Source organism: Eleginops maclovinus, chromosome 3 (assembly GCF_036324505.1).
Source record: "Eleginops maclovinus isolate JMC-PN-2008 ecotype Puerto Natales chromosome 3, JC_Emac_rtc_rv5, whole genome shotgun sequence".
In the NCBI taxonomy this organism is placed as follows: domain Eukaryota; kingdom Metazoa; phylum Chordata; class Actinopteri; order Perciformes; family Eleginopidae; genus Eleginops; species Eleginops maclovinus.
In genome coordinates, this window is record NC_086351.1 from 510,762 (window position 1) to 528,950 (window position 18,189).

The following is an 18,189-nucleotide window of genomic DNA, read 5'->3' on the forward strand; positions in this document are numbered from 1 at the left end:
TTTCCGAAACATTCAATCTTGTTTTATTTCTAGTTGTGTGCAAAACTGTGATATGTTCTCAAAATGAAGTAAAATATGATCCAACCTATTTCTCTTTCCAGGTTTTTGTGTGGAATGGTGTGTTCACACCGGAGGCAAAGCTGTTAGCTGTTAGCTGTTAGCCGTTAGAACAGAAGCTCACAGTTCCTCATATCACTTCAGAAACTGGAAGAAAGTAGTTTATAAATGTAGAAACCGATACTGGATGAATCTTCTGGTTTATTTCTGTCTATGACGTTGTGAGTGTGAACGGAGCAGCTACATGTTAGCTTAGCTTAGCCTGATCGATCCGACTTCAGCAAACATTAAAAACGTGTGCCGTCTTTTCAGCGCACTCCTCAAACCATTCCTTCATGTTTTACTACGGGTTTAGTCATTTCAGCATCAATTTGACGCGTTTATTACCCTTAAATCCCCGGAAAATATTATTATTATTGTTGTTGTTGGTCGTGGTGGTATGTACATGAAGATAAGCCCCGCCTCCTCACCGGATCGTCCAGTTTGAGTGACGTGAGTAAACACCAATGACGCTTCGTTCAAACTCGCGCGAGTAACGGGATGCAAATCTTCGCTTCCGGTGTGATATTTTTATTTCTGAATTTAAAAATGACAACAGAAAAAAAGATGATAAAGTGAATTTACTGGAGTTTCTTTCATCATGAGTGTTATTTTGTTGCTGGGTTATTTCCTGTTGCCTCTGCTCTCAGAACCTTTAGATGTTTATTTCAGAAGATTTCATTGGAATCCTTCCATAAAATAAAAGGAAGCTCCTAATATTTAATAATTAAAAAAAGGTTTGTCGTTTTGAAATGCGAGGGAATACTGTTACAATTATCAAAGGAGTTATTTTGAGCGTTATTTTTGCAGTGACAAACTTTATTACGTTTCTTCAGTGAAAACACATTCTTAAATATGAATCCAAACGTATTGAGAAAAGGTTATTTCCAAAGAATGATTGAGAATAAAGTCAGCTGTCTCCAGACTGACTGAAAGTTATTATATTAATACAAACAAACTTGGAGCTGAAAGAACTTTTTCGTAAATCTACACATTTGAACAGTCAGATTGAAAAAGTCTGGATTCTAATATATAGTTTTTCATATATAGATCGTTTTAATCTTCTGGACTTGAGGAGAGGGGCGTGTCAGGAGCTGAGATCAGGTGGGGGGCAGAGAAGGCAGACTGTTGTGTGCGATCTGTCTTTAGGACAGGTGATTTCAAAAGACTCCCCTGAACATTGCTCCAGGTTTCCTTCTGAATGTCTGCACTTATTACCCTGACTTGAATGAACGTTTCCTGTCTGCAGTGTGACGCAGGAAGAGTGAAACAAATGGCTTGTGTTGGTGTCTTGTTATCGTGGTATCTGAGTGCAATGTGGCTCCCCACCACTTTTTACTAGACCACCTTCACTTGTGGTCTTTGGATTGAAATAGTTGACACATGACTCACCCTGTGGAAAATGTATTTAGTTATTATGTAACATTGACTACTTTTCTAACTATTGATTCCAATGGGCTCTTCTGGATCAAACCAGCCCACCGTGAGATCAGATACGGACCCTTTCTGGTTCAAAGTGACATTGTTGATCCTGAAAATGTCAGAAATGGATTCAGCCTCCTCAAAAACCCCCAAGCTGTTTGGTGCTCAACATTTACAGGTTCACAGTGCTGGCAGCTACACTAGGATGGCAGATCTTACCCCCGCATTACTCCGAGCAAACCACGACTGAACTCGGGTTGTAGTGAATTATTTTGGTCAGTTTGAAGTGAAGAGCATAAGAAGCCATACCTGTCTGGCCAAAGCAATCCACTTTGAAATGGCACCTTCACTAGATACCAAGGAAGAGGCCGGTCTCTGTTGTGCTCAGTCCCCCCGGAGAGGACCCCTGACAGGGAACTCTCCAGCGGACAAGCCCGATATTTTGTGGCAACTTAAAATCAGTTGCGGTCTAGAGGGTGAAGAGTTAGGCAACCAAATGCAAAAATACACAATTTACCGTTGATTCTCCTCCTGAGATATTTCAATGTGTGGACATGGTGTATTTCTGGTGACTGAGCGCCCTGCAGTCTGCAACACGCTGCCTTCCAGAGATTTTCATCAAAGCATCAAATGAAATGACATGTCATAAAACACCAAATGGTGCTTTTCGTTGTCTACAGTCTTCATCTACCTTGATCTGTTTCTCATTCAGACTTTGTTTATTGTCCTTTGTACAAACAGGTGAGACTGTGCACCAGACGACTGGTCTAGAGATTCCACTCATCACACTTCTGCTTCAGCTCAACTTGAGCTCTTCGTAAAGTCTTCCTCACGGAGAGCAGCGATCAGAACCCTGCAGGCTTCAGCTCCTTTTCTTCGCACCGTGTCCACCACCTCTTGGGCTTTTTCTAATTGGGGTTTCACTCTGGCTGACCTCATTTCAGCCTCACTGATCACCCCACGCTCAAGAAGTTTATCCAGAAGCTGGTTCAGAACAGCTTGAGACACTCTGCTGATAAACTGTGTCCGAACTGAGAACAGCCACTCTGCTGGGATCCTGTCCTCTACTGGGATCCTGTCCTCTGCTGGGATCCTGTCCTCTACTGGGATCCTGTCCTCTACTGGGATCCTGTCCTCTGCTGGGATCCTGTCCTCTACTGGGATCCTGTCCTCTGCTGGGATCCTGTCCTCTACTGGGATCCTGTCCTCTACTGGGATCCTGTCCTCTACTGGGATCCCCTGCTCTACTGAGACAATTCTCTGGGACATTTCCTGTCTTGGATCTGGAAGATGAACAAGGAAAATACTTTGATGTGAAATCCCTTAAATACTGTATACAGTGCCTTGCTGAGACCCCTCCCTCCTGAAGAAAGCTCAGCTGACCCCCCAGGTTCACCTCTCTCTGAACCTTTTAAGTTTGTTTAATCATTATTTATTAGTGGTAGTAATAGTATTAGTTTTAGTAGTAGAAGTAGTAGTATATACATACTGTATATATATATATTTCTGTAAGTCTTCACAAGGTTTCCACACTGTTGCTGGTATTTTGGCCCATTCCTCCATGCAGATCTCCTCTAAAGCAGTGATGTTTTGGGGCTGTCGCTGGGCAACAAGGACTTTCAACTCCCTCCAAAGATTTTCTATGGGGTTGAGATCTGGAGACTGGCTAGGCCACTCCAGGACCTTGAAATGCTTCTTACGGAGCCACTCCTTCGTTGCCCTGGCGGTGTGTTTGGGATCATTGTCATGCTGAAAGACCCAGCCACGCTTCATCTTCAGTGCCCTTGCTGATGGAAGGAGGTTTTCACTCAAAATCTCACGATACATGGCCCCATTCATTCTTTCCTTTACACGGATCAGTCGTCCTGGTCCCTTTGCAGAAAAACAGCCCCAAAGCATGATGTTTCCACCCCCATGCTTCACAGTAGGTATGGTGTTCTTTGGAGGCAACTCTGCATTCTTCTCCTCCCAATCCTCTTCTGGATCATCCAAATGCCCTCTAGCAAACTTCAGACGGGCCTGGACATGTACTGGCTTAAGCAGGGGGACACGTCTGGAACTGCAGGATGTAAGTCCCTGGCGGCGTAGTGTGTTACTGATGGTAGCCTCTGTTACTTTGGTCCCAGCTCTCTGCATGTCATTCACTAGGTCCCCCCGTGTGGTTCTGGGATTTTTGCTCACCGTTCTTGTGATCATTTTGACCCCACGGGGTGAGATCTTGCGTGGAGCCCCAGATGGAGGGAGATTAGCAGTGGTCTTGTATGTCTTCCATTTTCTAATAATTGCTCCCACAGTTGATTTCTTCACACCAAGCTGCTTACCTATTGCAGATTCAGTTTTCCCAGCCTGGTGCAGGTCTACAATTTAGTCTCTGGTCTCCTTTGACAGCTCTTTGGTCTTGGCCATAGAGGAGTTTGGAGTATGACTGTTTGAGGTTGTGGACAGGTGTCTTTTATACTGATAACCAGTTCAAAAAGGTGCCATTAATACAGGTAAGGAGTGGAGGACAGAGGAGCCTCTTAAAGAAGAAGTTACAGGTCTGTGAGAGCCAGAACTCTTGCTTGTTTGTAGGTGACCCAATACTTATTTTACCGAGGAATTTACCAATGAATTCATTAAGAATCCTACAATGTGATTTCCTGGATTGTTTCCCCCATTCTGTCTCTCATAGTTGAAGTGTACCTATGATGAAAATTACAGGCCTCTCTCATCTTTTTAAATGGGAGAACTTGCACAATTGGTGGCTGACTAAATACTTTTTTGCCCCACGGTACATCTATATATATATATATATATATATATATAAATATAAAACAAGGTAAACTGGATGGAAAGGTTTGTGTCTTTGTTCCATTTATTATTGTGAGGACACGCCGGATCAGGTTGAAGCGACGTGGAGCAACAGGTTCAGTATGTTGAAGACAAAGGCTTCGTGTCTTTGGAACAATACAACCTCTGGTAAAAGGTAGATGGAGACCGAACAGGAATCTTGATTCAGGGTAACATTCCTGAATGACACACCCACACACAGCAATGCAAAGCAGGAGTTCAGGTTTGGCAGGCACATACTGAGCTCATGTAAACTCCAGCAGAGCCTCACACAACTCCAACCTGAACAGGTGATTCGTCAGATAACATCAACTGTGTGTTGCATGGCTTCTACCGTCAGTGTTTGTCATTGGTCCTTTAGTGGTTTTAAGGGGTCCGAGGCACTATGAGGGGTATAAGGTGTTTCAGGGGGATGCTATAGGACACTAGGGGACTTTAAAGGGTCCCGTAAAATAACTTCCTACTGGGGTTACAAGGGGGTCCCAGCTGAACTCCACTTGTTCTCTCTGAGTGATTACAGGAGTTTATTTGGGGATTGTAGGGACACTTGATGGGTTTTAGATTTAGGGTAATGGAGGAAAACAGGGTCCATGGTTGCTTTAATTCCACTTTATGTGAGGCATAGGGTTGAGGGTCTGCAGTGCTTACCATAAGAACTTCGGGAGTCGCTATATGTTGGGTCTTCTGCAGGTATGAACAGCCTGAACCATTAGTCACACAAAGAACACAAAACAAAGTATTTTATATTCCTTATTTGTATCCTCCTTTATTACCTCATTAAAGGCAACAAGACAAACACATTTGGAAAAATAGAGATGTTCACACCTTTTCCTTTTGATGTGACGATTGTATCTTTGCAGTTAAAATTTCTGAGTCGAAAATATTAGAACATTTTAAATTGTGAATAAAACAAACAAAAAGAAATACGTTAAAAACAGTCTGTGACTAAACTGTTGACCGATGGAAGGATGAATATAAAGCAGTAGCCTTTGCAGACCGTTTACATGCACTAAAACCTATAGAACTCCAGGAGAGGAACAGCACAGACAAAGAAGATCCTGGCCCCTCTAAGTCAATGTGTTTGGTCCCAAATCAGGTACAAAAAAGTGTCTTATTAACAAACAAAATAATAAAGGTATTCATAGATCATCTTCCCACCAAACGGTGTACGTTAAAAAGTCCTTCAAATAATGTTCATATTCAACACATTTAAACACAGGCAAGTAGAAACTCCGAACATACAACAGGAACACAACCATCAGGCTTTTAGTTACGGTCAATCACTCCCTGTTTTTGTGTTTGCAATAAAAAGGGGAAACAGGAAGAAATAAGTGCTGATGCCCCACACCCTTAACTCAAGATATAAAACCATAAAGAGACGAAGAAAGATAAGGGCAAAAATGTGTGCAGATTTAAAAAAGGAAGAGCTTCTTCTTTCAGAGAGCTGCTCTTGTCTCTCAGACTGAGCAAGCGACAGCCTGATGAAACCAAGTGGTTTTCCTCCCCTGAGCTCAGAGCAGGTCCTTGCCGCGGCGCTCCTCTTTGCGGGCCAGCTCCGGGTTCTTGCTCCGGTTCTTCCTCAGTTTCGTGCTGAAACGAGTTTTCACTGACAGCAGATCGCTGAGGCTCAGATCCTCCTGCACCCACACAGAGCTCCTCGCCTCCTCCTCTTCCTCCTCCTCCTGCAGGGAGTAGAGCTGCTGCAGGGTGGAGGTCAGGTCGTCCAGAGGCTGCCTCCTCAGAGTGTCCTCCCCCATCCCGTGGGTCTGCTGAGGGGGGTGCTGGTGCACCACGGCCTGAAAGGTGTGGTACAGCTTCACGCTGCAGGGGTCCAACTTCAGTATAGGCTTTTTCTTTCCCCCGGACCGCATCCTGTGCACCAGCTGGTGAACCAACGTCCCCTCAAACAACCTGCAGGATGGGTGGAGGTTAACTTCAACGTCATATTTTATTTCATTGCAACAATGGTTCGGATACAACCGGAGCATTAGGTGGGCCAGGAGAGGAAGAGGACCAAAGATATCTAATACAGGTGTTGGCAAATGGTGTGCAAAGCCTACAAGCCTCCATTGGACTCCTTTGTTTAATACTGGAACATAGTGACATCACTGATGTAGGACTCACCTGGAGAGGGGGGGCTCAGGTAGCGGTAGGCCCAGCAGCTGGTTGAGCTGCACGCTCGACAACAGGCAGGACTGCCACTGGTTCAGAGAGTGAGACACCTGCATGTCCGGCTTCTGTTTGTGGGGGGGGGGGTTCATCTGCAGAGCTGAACACACACGCACACGCACACGCACACGCACACACACGCACAACAGGCTGTATTCCTATGTGTTTTCACTGTCTGACATTCAGTACTCACTTTTGATGCTTGGTTTGTTGGTTCTGCTCCACTCCATCTCTGAGGGAAACTACTCACTCCTTTAGAATCATTTCATATTTACTTTACAGGCTTACATTTCAATATACATTTGAATTGGGATAAAGGTACTTCATAAACCAGTGAATGAAAAATGATTCTGAAAAAATGGCTTGGTTGATTTGGACACTTTCTGAGTGGTTATTGAGGATGTTGAATCAATTTCGGACATTTTCAGTATCAAAAAAGGCAATGTTTGTCCTGATTTTAAATAATTTTGGGTCGTTTTTGAAGTTTTAGGGGTCTTTGGATCCTTTTGATTGGAAGGATTGCCTGCTTGTCCATAGCGGTAATAATAATCATCTTGGGCTCTGTATATCCAGTGGTCACAAAACCACTTATGGTAGTCAGAATCGGCCCACTGAAAGTCATATAAGACCCTGCAAATGTCAGAAATGGACTCAGCGGCCCCGGCCGTGGCGCAACTGGCTGGGGGCACCTGCACCGTACGCTGGCGACCCGGGTTCGATTCCCGACCCGTGGTCCTTTCCGGATCCCACCCCGACTCTCTATCCCACTTTCCTGTCACTCTCCACTGTCCTATCCAATTAAAGGCAGAAAGCCCCCAAAAAATATCCTTAAAAAAGAAAAGAAATGGACTCAGCATCCTCAATAACCTCCGAAGCCACTCCAAAACCCTCCATTGACCAAGACTGTTTTGGTTTCACCCATGGAGTTATAAAGACAACGGTTTCAATGGAAATTGGGCATGGGTGTAATATTGACAGGAAGTGACGCATCTTTGAATTAGTGTGCGTGTTTTACCTGCCCTGTGTCTGAAGGCGTCTCCGGAGCTCAGCCAGAGCAGCAGAACATTCAGCACCTCCTCGTCTGGGGGAGGCTGGGCTCTCTGCAGCCAGAAGCTGGTTACGCACACAGGGAGGCGTAGGGAGGGAGGGATGGAGGCCAGGGAGGGTTCAGGGACACCAAGGGCCTCAAGGAGAACCTGCAGACGAAGAGGGGCCTCCGCCTGGGGGAAGGGGAGGAGATATCCCCATTAAAACATTAAAATCTAACTTTAAAAATCTTGCTAACAACTATAGCCCAACATTAGCCTCCTTTAGCTTAGCGGTGGTGACGTGAAGTCATGTGACCGTGCTGTAGTTCCTCTATAGCCCAACATTAGCCTCCTTTAGCTTAGCGGTGGTGACGTGAAGTCATGTGACCGTGCTGTAGTTCCTCTATAGCCCAACATTAGCCTCCTTTAGCTTAGCGGTGGAGACTTGAAGTCATTTTAGCTTAGCGGTGGAGACGTGAAGTCATGTGACCGTGCTGTAATTCCTTTATAGCCCAACATTAGCCTCCTTTAGCTTAGCGGTGGTGACGTGAAGTCATGTGACCGTGCTGTAGTTCCTTTATAGCCCAACATTAGCCGCCTTTAGCTTAGCGGTGGTGACGTGAAGTCATGTGACCGTGCTGTAGTTCCTCTATAGCCCAACATTAGCCTCCTTTAGCTTAGCGGTGGAGACTTGAACTCATTTTAGCTTAGCGGTGGAGACGTGAAGTCATGTGACCTTGCTGTAGTTCCTTTATAGCCCAACATTAGCCTCCTTTAGCTTAGCGGTGGTGACGTGAAGTCATGTGACCGTGCTGTAGTTCCTTTATAGCCCAACGTTAGCCTCCTTTAGCTTAGCGGTGGTGACGTGAAGTCATGTGACCGTGCTGTAGTTCCTTTATAGCCCAACGTTAGCCTCCTTTAGCTTAGCGGTGGAGACGTGAAGTCATGTGACCGTGCTGTAGTTCCTTTATAGCCCAACGTTAGCCTCCTTTAGCTTAGCGGTGGAGACGTGAAGTCATGTGACCGTGCTGTAGTTCCTTTATAGCCCAACATTAGCCTCCTTTAGCTTAGCGGTGGAGACGTGAAGTCATGTGACCGTGCTGTAGTTCCTTTATAGCTCAACGTTAGCATGTTACTTCAGTGGAGATTATCTGCTGAACTAAACGCGTCAGGATCGTGAATGTTTCTTTGATTCAGAAGTTTTTTTTATGACATAGTCCAAAATCACATGGAGGAATCCCATTGGACCAGGGAGATGCTGCCTTCAGGGTCCAACACAGAAACAACACAACACTCCACCACAGTAGAATACATAAACCCAAATCTAAAGATGGCCCAACACTAACCCACCTTATCCAGTGTTTGCAGTGTGAGCTGCAGAGAGCTTGCTGTGGAGGTGTTCTTTACGGGGATGAACTTCAGCTGCGGCCCCTCCCTATCTCGCTCCATCACCTTCCCTTCCTCGCCAAGCAGCAGCCCGTACATCACCTGCCGCAGCGGCCTGGCGGTAAGCTGAGCACTGGGAGCAGCGGCGGGCTCCACGGTGAAACTGAGGGCGATCCTCTGCAGCAGCAGCAGGTCCAGCATGGTCGCCGGCAGCCAAGCCTGCATCAGCGGCCGCCGCGCCCAGTCCGGGACACGAGCCGCCACCTCCGGGGGGAGTGAGGATACTCGTTAATGGAGAAGAGCAGTAGGCCTACTCAGATCTTGTTCTTGAGTAAAGTAGAAGTACTCAGATCTTGTACTTGAGTAAAGTAGAAGTACTCAGATCTTGTACTTGAGTAAAAGTAGAAGTACACAGGTCTTGTACTTGAGTAAAGTAGAAGTACTCAGATATTGTACTTGAGTAAAGTAGAAGTACTCAGATCTTGTACTTGAGTAAAAGTAGAAGTACACAGGTCTTGTACTTGAGTGAAGTAGAAGTACTCAGATCTTGTACTTGAGTAAAAGTAGAAGTACTCAGATCTTGTACTTGAGTAAAAGTAGAAGTACACAGGTCTTGTACTTGAGTGAAGTAGAAGTACTCAGGTCTTGTACTTGAGTAAAGTAAAAGTACTCAGGTCTTGTACTTGAGTGAAGTAGAAGTACTCAGATCTTGTACTTGAGTAAAAGTAGAAGTACACAGGTCTTGTACTTGAGTAAAGTAGAAGTACTCAGATCTTGTACTTGAGTAAAAGTAGAAGTACACAGGTCTTGTACTTGAGTGAAGTAGAAGTACTCAGGTCTTGTACTTGAGTAAAGTAAAAGTACTCAGGTCTTGTACTTGAGTAAAGTAGAAGTACTCAGGTCTTGTACTTGAGTAAAAGCAGAAGTACACAGGTCTTGTACTTGAGTGAAGTAGAAGTACTCAGATCTTGTACTTGAGTAAAAGTAGAAGTACACAGGTCTTGTACTTGAGTGAAGTAGAAGTACTCAGATCTTGTACTTGAGTAAAGTAGAAGTACTCAGATCTTGTACTTGAGTAAAGTAGAAGTACTCAGGTCTTGTACTTGAGTAAAAGCAGAAGTACACAGGTCTTGTACTTGAGTGAAGTAGAAGTTTTCAGATCTTGTACTTGAGTAAAGTAGAAGTACACAGGTCTTGTACTTGAGTGAAGTAGAAGTACTCAGATCTTGTACTTGAGTAAAGTAGAAGTACTCAGATCTTGTACTTGAGTAAAGTAGAAGTACTCAGATCTTGTACTTGAGTAAAGTAGAACTACTCAGGACTTGTACTTTAGTAAAAGTAGAAGTACTCAGGTCTGGTACTTGGGTAAAGTACAAGTACTCAGCTCTGGTACTGAGTAAAAGTAGAAGTACTCAGATCTTGTACTTGAGTAAAGTAGAAGTACTCAGGTCTTGTACTTGAGTAAAGTAGAAGTACTCAGATTCTGTACTTGAGTGAAGTAGAAGTACTCAGATCTTGTACTTGAGTAAAGTAGAAGTACTCAGGACTTGTACTTTAGTAAAAGTAGAAGTACTCAGGTCTGGTACTTGAGTAAAGTAGAAGTACTCAGATTCTGTACTTGAGTAAAGTAGAAGTACTCAGATCTTGTACTTGAGTAAAGTAGAAGTACTCAGATCTTGTACTTGAGTAAAGTAGAAGTACTCAGGTCTTGTACTTGAGTAAAAGCAGAAGTACACAGGTCTTGTACTTGAGTGAAGTAGAAGTACTCAGATCTTGTACTTGAGTAAAAGTAGAAGTACACAGGTCTTGTACTTGAGTGAAGTAGAAGTACTCAGATCTTGTACTTGAGTAAAGTAGAAGTACTCAGATCTTGTACTTGAGTAAAGTAGAAGTACTCAGATCTTGTACTTGAGTAAAGTAGAACTACTCAGGACTTGTACTTTAGTAAAGTAGAAGTACTCAGGTCTGGTACTTGGGTAAAGTACAAGTACTCAGCTCTGGTACTGAGTAAAAGTAGAAGTACTCAGATCTTGTACTTGAGTAAAGTAGAAGTACTCAGGTCTTGTACTTGAGTAAAGTAGAAGTACTCAGATCTTGTACTTGAGTGAAGTAGAAGTACTCAGATCTTGTACTTGAGTAAAGTAGAAGTACTCAGGACTTGTACTTTAGTAAAAGTAGAAGTACTCAGGTCTGGTACTTGAGTAAAGTAGAAGTACTCAGATTCTGTACTTGAGTAAAGTAGAAGTACTCAGATCTTGTACTTGAGTAAAGTAGAAGTACTCAGATCTTGTACTTGAGTAAAGTAGAAGTACTCAGGTCTTGTACTTGAGTAAAGTAGAAGTACTCAGGTCTTGTACTTGAGTAAAGTAGAAGTACTCAGGTCTTGTACTTCTGCGACTTAAAGAGTAAGTCTATTAGTTGCAATTTTAGAGATGCATTTTGGTCAAAGTATCTGAAGCAGTTGCATAAATGTAGTGCTAACCCTAAAAAGATGCTTCTCTCCTAACCAGCAGCTCTTCCAGGTCCAAAGCTGCATTATTTGGATAAAGTAAGAACAAAGCTGGCCTGAAACAAACGTGTATTTGGTAAGAGACAGTTGGTAAAGCCGATTGCAAAGTAATAGCATTTGAACAGACGATGGAACACAAAATGTAGAGGGCACCTTGTTACGGTGAATATTGAGTCTCTTTGGGTGAAAGTTAAATGTTATATAAAATCATTACTTCTGTGCAGAATGGCGGTGCTACCCCATGGATGAAGAACTTCTTGAGGTTGCTGGGAGGAAGTTGGTACTCCTCCATCCCCAGATTCAAGCCCTTCATGACCGCCGCCTTTTTGTTGGCGCTCAGGTCTCCCATCAGCCCCAGCGCCGCCTCAAAGGCCTCCTGAGGCTCTGGAAGGGATGCAGCCAGCACAGCAGCCCCTCCAGGCAGCCTGTGTTCCCGCTGCCAGCCGGGGCGAACTGAGCCCAGTTGATGGGCACCTGCAGCCGGTGCAGTTTCACGTAGTCGTTCCCGGCCAGGGCGGCGAAGGCGGGCAGGAGCTGGCGCTGGATATTAAAGTAGATGCAGAAGCTGGAGGTGCTGTAGGTCTTGCAGGGGATGTAGCTCTTGGAGCCACTCCGCACAACCGCCTCCCACTGGAAGTGGGGTAAGGGTAGCAGCCCCGCCGGTAGGTCGTAGATGTAGAAGTCGCTGTCTCTGGAAAGCACCGGGCACTGCCACTCCCGAGCCAGGGCGGCAATCTCTGGGTCAGCCTCTCCGTAGCACTGAGCCACCGGGACGTCCAGCCGCCACAGCGTCTGTCGGAACACCTGCTTCGCCAGCACTGGCAGGATGCCCTGGTGCCTGCCGCTCTGCGCCGCCCGATCCGCTCGTTTGATACAATCCTCTGCTCTGTGCGTCACAGTTTCATTCTTCTTTCCTGAGATGTCAGATCCTCCATCCAGCACCACGTAGGGTGTGATCTGACAATCTCTGAGCACTTTGACAAACTTCTCAATAAGGGCTGTGAACGCAGCATACTCCCCTCCGTGATTCTGGTCCAGACCTGAGCAGTCAATAACAGGAAACACAAGGAACACATTGAGCACTGAGATATGAAGCTCTGCATACCTGATACTAGTGGAGGTCAAATCCCTTTTCACTCAGGAAGTTTTCTAGCTGAGGGAATGACCCGGAGGTCTGCAAGCTGCAGCCATGATAAGAGCTGTTTGAGTTATTTAGATGATAGGAAAGGAGCTTCAATGCTTCCTCTATTATCTCCTTGAGGATACACCATCCTTTAGGAAAGGAGAGGAGATAATGCCGTCCCACAATTCCTTGCACTAACCAAACATTCACAGAGACAGACGAACGCAGATCATGTAAGTTACGCTGCTTATTGAACTTTCACATCTTATACCAACACTGACTAAAGTGTTTCTATGTTTTAAACGTTCAACAATTTGTTAAACCAAGAGCAGACATAAGAGCGTTTCACTGATGATCACATAAAGTTTCAGTGTTCACTGAGTTGGTTTTTTAAGATACTTTTGTAAAATCAATTTGTCAGGAGAAGCGTGCTGCAGCTTCAGAGAGGATGCAGATATAGAAACACAAATCAGAAGTCAGGCAGAAACATCTGCAGCATCTAGAGAACATTCAGCAGAGGAAACATGAGCAGTTTACTAAAAGCTGCAGAAACCAAACGCTGCAAGAAGCTCCAACACAACGGAGACCAGGGGACACTAAAGAGAGACGCACACAGCTGGAGACCAGGGGACACTAAAGAGAGACGCACACAGCTGGAGACCAGGGGACACTCAAGAGAGACGCACACAGCTGGAGACCAGGGGACACTAAAGAGAGACGCACACAGCTGGAGACCAGGGGACACTAAAGAGAGACGCACACACCTGGAGACCAGGGGACACTAGAGAGAGACGCACACAGCTGGAGACCAGGGGACACTCAAGAGAGACGCACACAGCTGGAGACCAGGGGACACTAAAGAGAGACGCACACAGCTGGAGACCATGGGACACTAAAGAGAGACGCACACAGCTGGAGACCAGGGGACACTAAAGAGAGACGCACACAGCTGGAGACCAGGGGACACTAAAGAGAGACGCACACAGCTGGAGACCAGGGGACACTAAAGAGAGACGCACACAGCTGGAGACCAGGGGACACTAAAGAGAGACGCACACAGCTGGAAACCAGGGGACACTAAAGAGAGACGCACACAGCTGGAGACCAGGGGACACTAAAGAGAGACGCACACAGCTGGTGACCAGCGGACACTAAAGAGAGACGCACAGCTGGACCAGGGACCTAAAGAGAGACGCACACAGCTGGAGACCAGGGGACACTAAAGAGAGACGCACACAGCTGGAGACCAGGGGACACTAAAGAGAGACGCACACAGCTGGAGACCAGGGGACACTAAAGAGAGACGCACACAGCTAAATAGGATTTTAAAATATCTGGGTAACATGTATGCTTTTGTTAGTACACTGTGCTGGGGCTAAAGAGAAACCGCCCCACGGAGGTGTGTCTCTACAGCAGGTTAGCCAATTGCTGATTCAAGATATAAACGTCTGTCATAAAATGGAGCGGATCAGCGTCATCAAAACTCCTTCCGGAGGGGCTGTTTCAGAATAGCCCCAGGCCATGAATGCATAAAGAGGCTTCACAGACTCAGTTCACAGACAGCATGCAAACAATCAGGTAAATAACTATATGTTGTCTGACAAAAAACATCAGTCCCTCACTTCCAACAGTCTAAATGTGCCATGTCATCAACGTGAGGAGTATCATGCACCACATTTACATTTGAAAGGAAAGAGAAGAGACTCTCAGATGTGGATCATAATGCAGGTAAAGTAGTTAATGAACACAGTTTGACCGGCCGCAGGAGCCCATCAAGAGACGGAGGGTGCTGGGAGCAGGAGAACCACAGAGGCTGGCTACAGAGGTAGGTTGTGATCTGGCAGTGTTTGCCCTAGAATATTTTTCAGTGATGGTGGTGTATAGCCAAAATAAAACCTGAACCGACACTGCACACAGGGGAGCATATTGCCACACTGGTGGAATGATGCAGCAGGCAGTCTGCAATGGATATGCTGGCATTCATATTTTTGTTTACTATTTTTGTAGATTCCAGGTTTGTCAGAGCAGTTACAAAAAGGATAAGGCATCCTCACGTGTCACAGAACATGTGGTGTATTTATTGAAATGCCACTCTAAACCTTGCTTTCTTGTGGAAACCAATAGAGAGTTAAATATCAGGAGATGGAAACATGCTGTTAAACCTTAGTAATCATATACTGGACTCGGAAATAGGCATTTGTTCAGCATCCCTTTCACAGCTTTATTGCAATTTCAGATAATGATATATCTTTTACAGGTTTGTGATACCATCCTGATGCCCGCCAAGGAGCGATTCTCCTTCACCCAGCACCTCCTCAGCGCAACACTGCTGCATGGAGAGATGTTCCCACAACACAGTGTGAAGTTCCCTGAAGCCTGTTGAACCCCGTGTTGAAAAACGCATAGCTCAAAACAGAACTGTCCCTCATCTGTGATAACAGCGAGTTCAATGCTTGCAGTGGTGCAGTGTCTCTGTAGCACAACCTTCAGAGCACTTTCACAGAGACTGTCAGTCTTCTCCGGAGCCTCATCACCACACCCATGACAACAGCTGAATGACGAGAGCTGCTTCCCTACTTTGAAGAGGATCGAGACCTTCCTGAGAAACACCATGACACCGGATCGCCTCAACGCTCTGGCTATGCTCTCCATGGAGAAGAAACTTGTCAGGGACATTCCTGAATTGAATAAGAAGGTCATTGAGAGGTTTCCCACACAGAAGGAGAGAAGAGCAAAGATCCTCTACAAATAAACTGTGAAAAAATCATGCACGTTTTCTCACCAGTATGGCTAATGCCATTGTTTTTAAGTTGTTGTACATAGTCCTCAGTCTCAAATGCTTCAATCGTTTATGGAGGCATTCAAATGTAAGACTGTTAAATTAACACTGAAGAGTCCTGTTGTTTTTGCATTAAGTCATGCTGGGACGTTTGCTTAAATTGGTTGCATGTGGCACAGCCCTACCTAGAAAAAAATCCACCAGCCGCCACTGCAGGGGACACTAAAGAGAGACGCACACAGCTGGGACCGGAGCGCTGGGTGACCTTCAGGGTCATAAAGCTGGACTCTGTCTCTGTTGTTGTTCTCCTGAAATGTTTTCTGGTCTTATTCTAACGATGTGATCACATGACTCCTTCTGATGTCACTGCAGATCTGCTGTGAGCTAGCTCGCTAACGTAGCTAACCTTCAGATATACTGACAAACTCTTCCACTCACTCTGAGACAGACTCACTCTGAGACAGACTCACTCTGAGACAGACTCACTCTGAGACAACTCACTCTGAGACAGACTGACTCTGAGACAGACTGACTCTGAGACAGACTCACTCTGAGGCAGACTGACTCTGAGACAGACTCACTCTGAGACAGACTCACTCTGAGACAGACTCACTCTGAGACAGACTCACTCTGAGACAACTCACTCTGAGACAGACTGACTCTGAGACAGACTGACTCTGAGACAGACTCACTCTGAGGCAGACTCACTCTGAGACAGACTCACTCTGAGACAGACTCACTCTGAGACAGACTCACTCTGAGACAACTCACTCTGAGACAGACTGACTCTGAGACAGACTGACTCTGAGACAGACTGACTCTGAGACAGACTGACTCTGAGACAGACTGACTCTGAGAGAGTGCACAGGTATTTCCATAGACAGTTCATAACATCTCCTGAATGTATTTTTAGCACACTGACGTCATCCAGGTGAGAGCTGTGTGACTCATTATAGCCCTCATGCTGACACTTCACCAGCGGGAGTTCTCTTGAATGATTCACAACATCACTTTTCTCTCTGGATTTGTTGATTTAATCAAGTTGTGTGTGAAGTGTTTTTGAATAGCATGAAAAGCACTCAATAAATAAAATGTATTATTGTTATAAATAAACGATTCCAAACAAGTTCTTTTACTTTTGGTTCTTAATTATACGCCAATACTTGTACTTTAGTACGGGGAGCGTTCCGTTGTAAACCTCCGAGGACTTATCAAGCACTTTATCTTCATAGTATTTAAATATTACGATTAGTGATGATCATTTACATTTAAAATCCGGCCACTTGGAAAATAAATGATTTGAACTTTTAGTTTTTTCCTGCTTTTATTTTATTTACAACTTACAAAAAGTCCAGTATTTGTAAAAATATATGGAGCAATGTGCAGAACCTTTACTGTAGCAGAGTATCCCTACACTCTGGTACTTCTACTTTACTCCAGAACAAGACCTGAGTACTTCTACTTTACTCAAGTACAAGATCTGAGTACTTCTACTTTACTCAAGTACAAGATCTGAGTACTTCTACTTTACTCCAGAACAAGATCTGAGTACTTCTACTTTACTCAAGAACAAGATCTGTGTACTTCTACTTTACTCAAGTACAAGATCTGAGTACTTCTACTTTACTCAAGAACAAGATCTGTGTACTTCTACTTTACTCAAGTACAAGATCTGAGTACTTCTACTTTACTCAAGTACAAGATCTGAGTACTTCTACTTTACTCCAGAACAAGATCTGAGTACTTCTACTTTACTCAAGAACAAGATCTGTGTACTTCTACTTTACTCAAGTACAAGATCTGAGTACTTCTACTTTACTCCAGAACAAGATCTGTGTACTTCTACTTTACTCAAGTACAAGATCTGAGTACTTCTACTTTACTCAAGTACAAGATCTGAGTACTTCTACTTTACTCAAGTACAAGATCTGAGTACTTCTACTTTACTCCAGTACAAGATCTGAGTACTTCTACTTTACTCAAGTACAAGATCTGAGTACTTCTACTTTACTCAAGAACAAGATCTGTGTACTTCTACTTTACTCCAGAACAAGATCTGAGTACTTCTACTTTACTCAAGTACAAGATCTGAGTACTTCTACTTTACTCCAGAACAAGATCTGAGTACTTCTACTTTACTCAAGTACAAGACCTGAGTACTTCTACTTTACTCCAGAACAAGATCTGAGTACTTCTACTTTACTCCAGAACAAGATCTGAGTACTTCTACTTACTCAAGAACAAGATCTGTGTACTTCTACTTTACTCAGTACAAGATCTGAGTACTTCTACTTTACTCAAGTACAAGATCTGAGTACTTCTACTTTACTCCAGAACAAGATCTGAGTACTTCTACTTTACTCAAGTACAAGATCTGTGTACTTCTACTTTTACTCAAGAACAATATCTGAGTACTTCTACTTTATTCAAGTACAAGACCTGAGTACTTTTCTCTGTACTGCAGTACTTACCTGAGTTGAAGTACAGCAGGTAGATGAGGTTGTTGCCATCGATCAGCAGCCGTCTGCCAGTGAGGCGGACCTCCCGGTAGATCCTCCGGTGGTTCTCGAGCAGAGAGGTCAGGCCTTGGACTCCCATCACGGGACAGATGGTTTCCGAGGAGCGGGTGGGGGGGGCGCTCTTATAGGTACTGCTGCGCCTCCTCCTTTCCTTAAGTTTCACTTTCTTCACGGCAGCTTCTCTAAACTAAAGCCTTTGTTTTTAAACACTTTCTTTATCTGGAGGAATGAAGTCCATGTTCTTTATATTGAGTTTGTATCTTTAAATATGAGTTCATTATTTTGAGATATAAAGTCGACGGTGTGAGATTTTAAAGTCTTCATTTGGA

At 44.5% G+C, this 18,189-nt stretch overlaps 1 protein-coding gene across 1 annotated transcript; it reads right to left on the reverse strand.

The window, feature by feature from the left end:
• Positions 1–5,081: 5,081 nt before the first annotated feature.
• aste1a (asteroid homolog 1a) lies at positions 5,082–18,189 on the reverse strand. Its single transcript, XM_063880057.1, is given in 7 exon segments — positions 5,082–6,258; positions 6,472–6,616; positions 7,532–7,736; positions 8,895–9,194; positions 11,654–11,823; positions 11,826–12,479; positions 17,813–18,189. Coding segments are annotated over 7 exon segments (2,001 nt in total). The 5' UTR covers positions 17,940–18,189; the 3' UTR covers positions 5,082–5,858.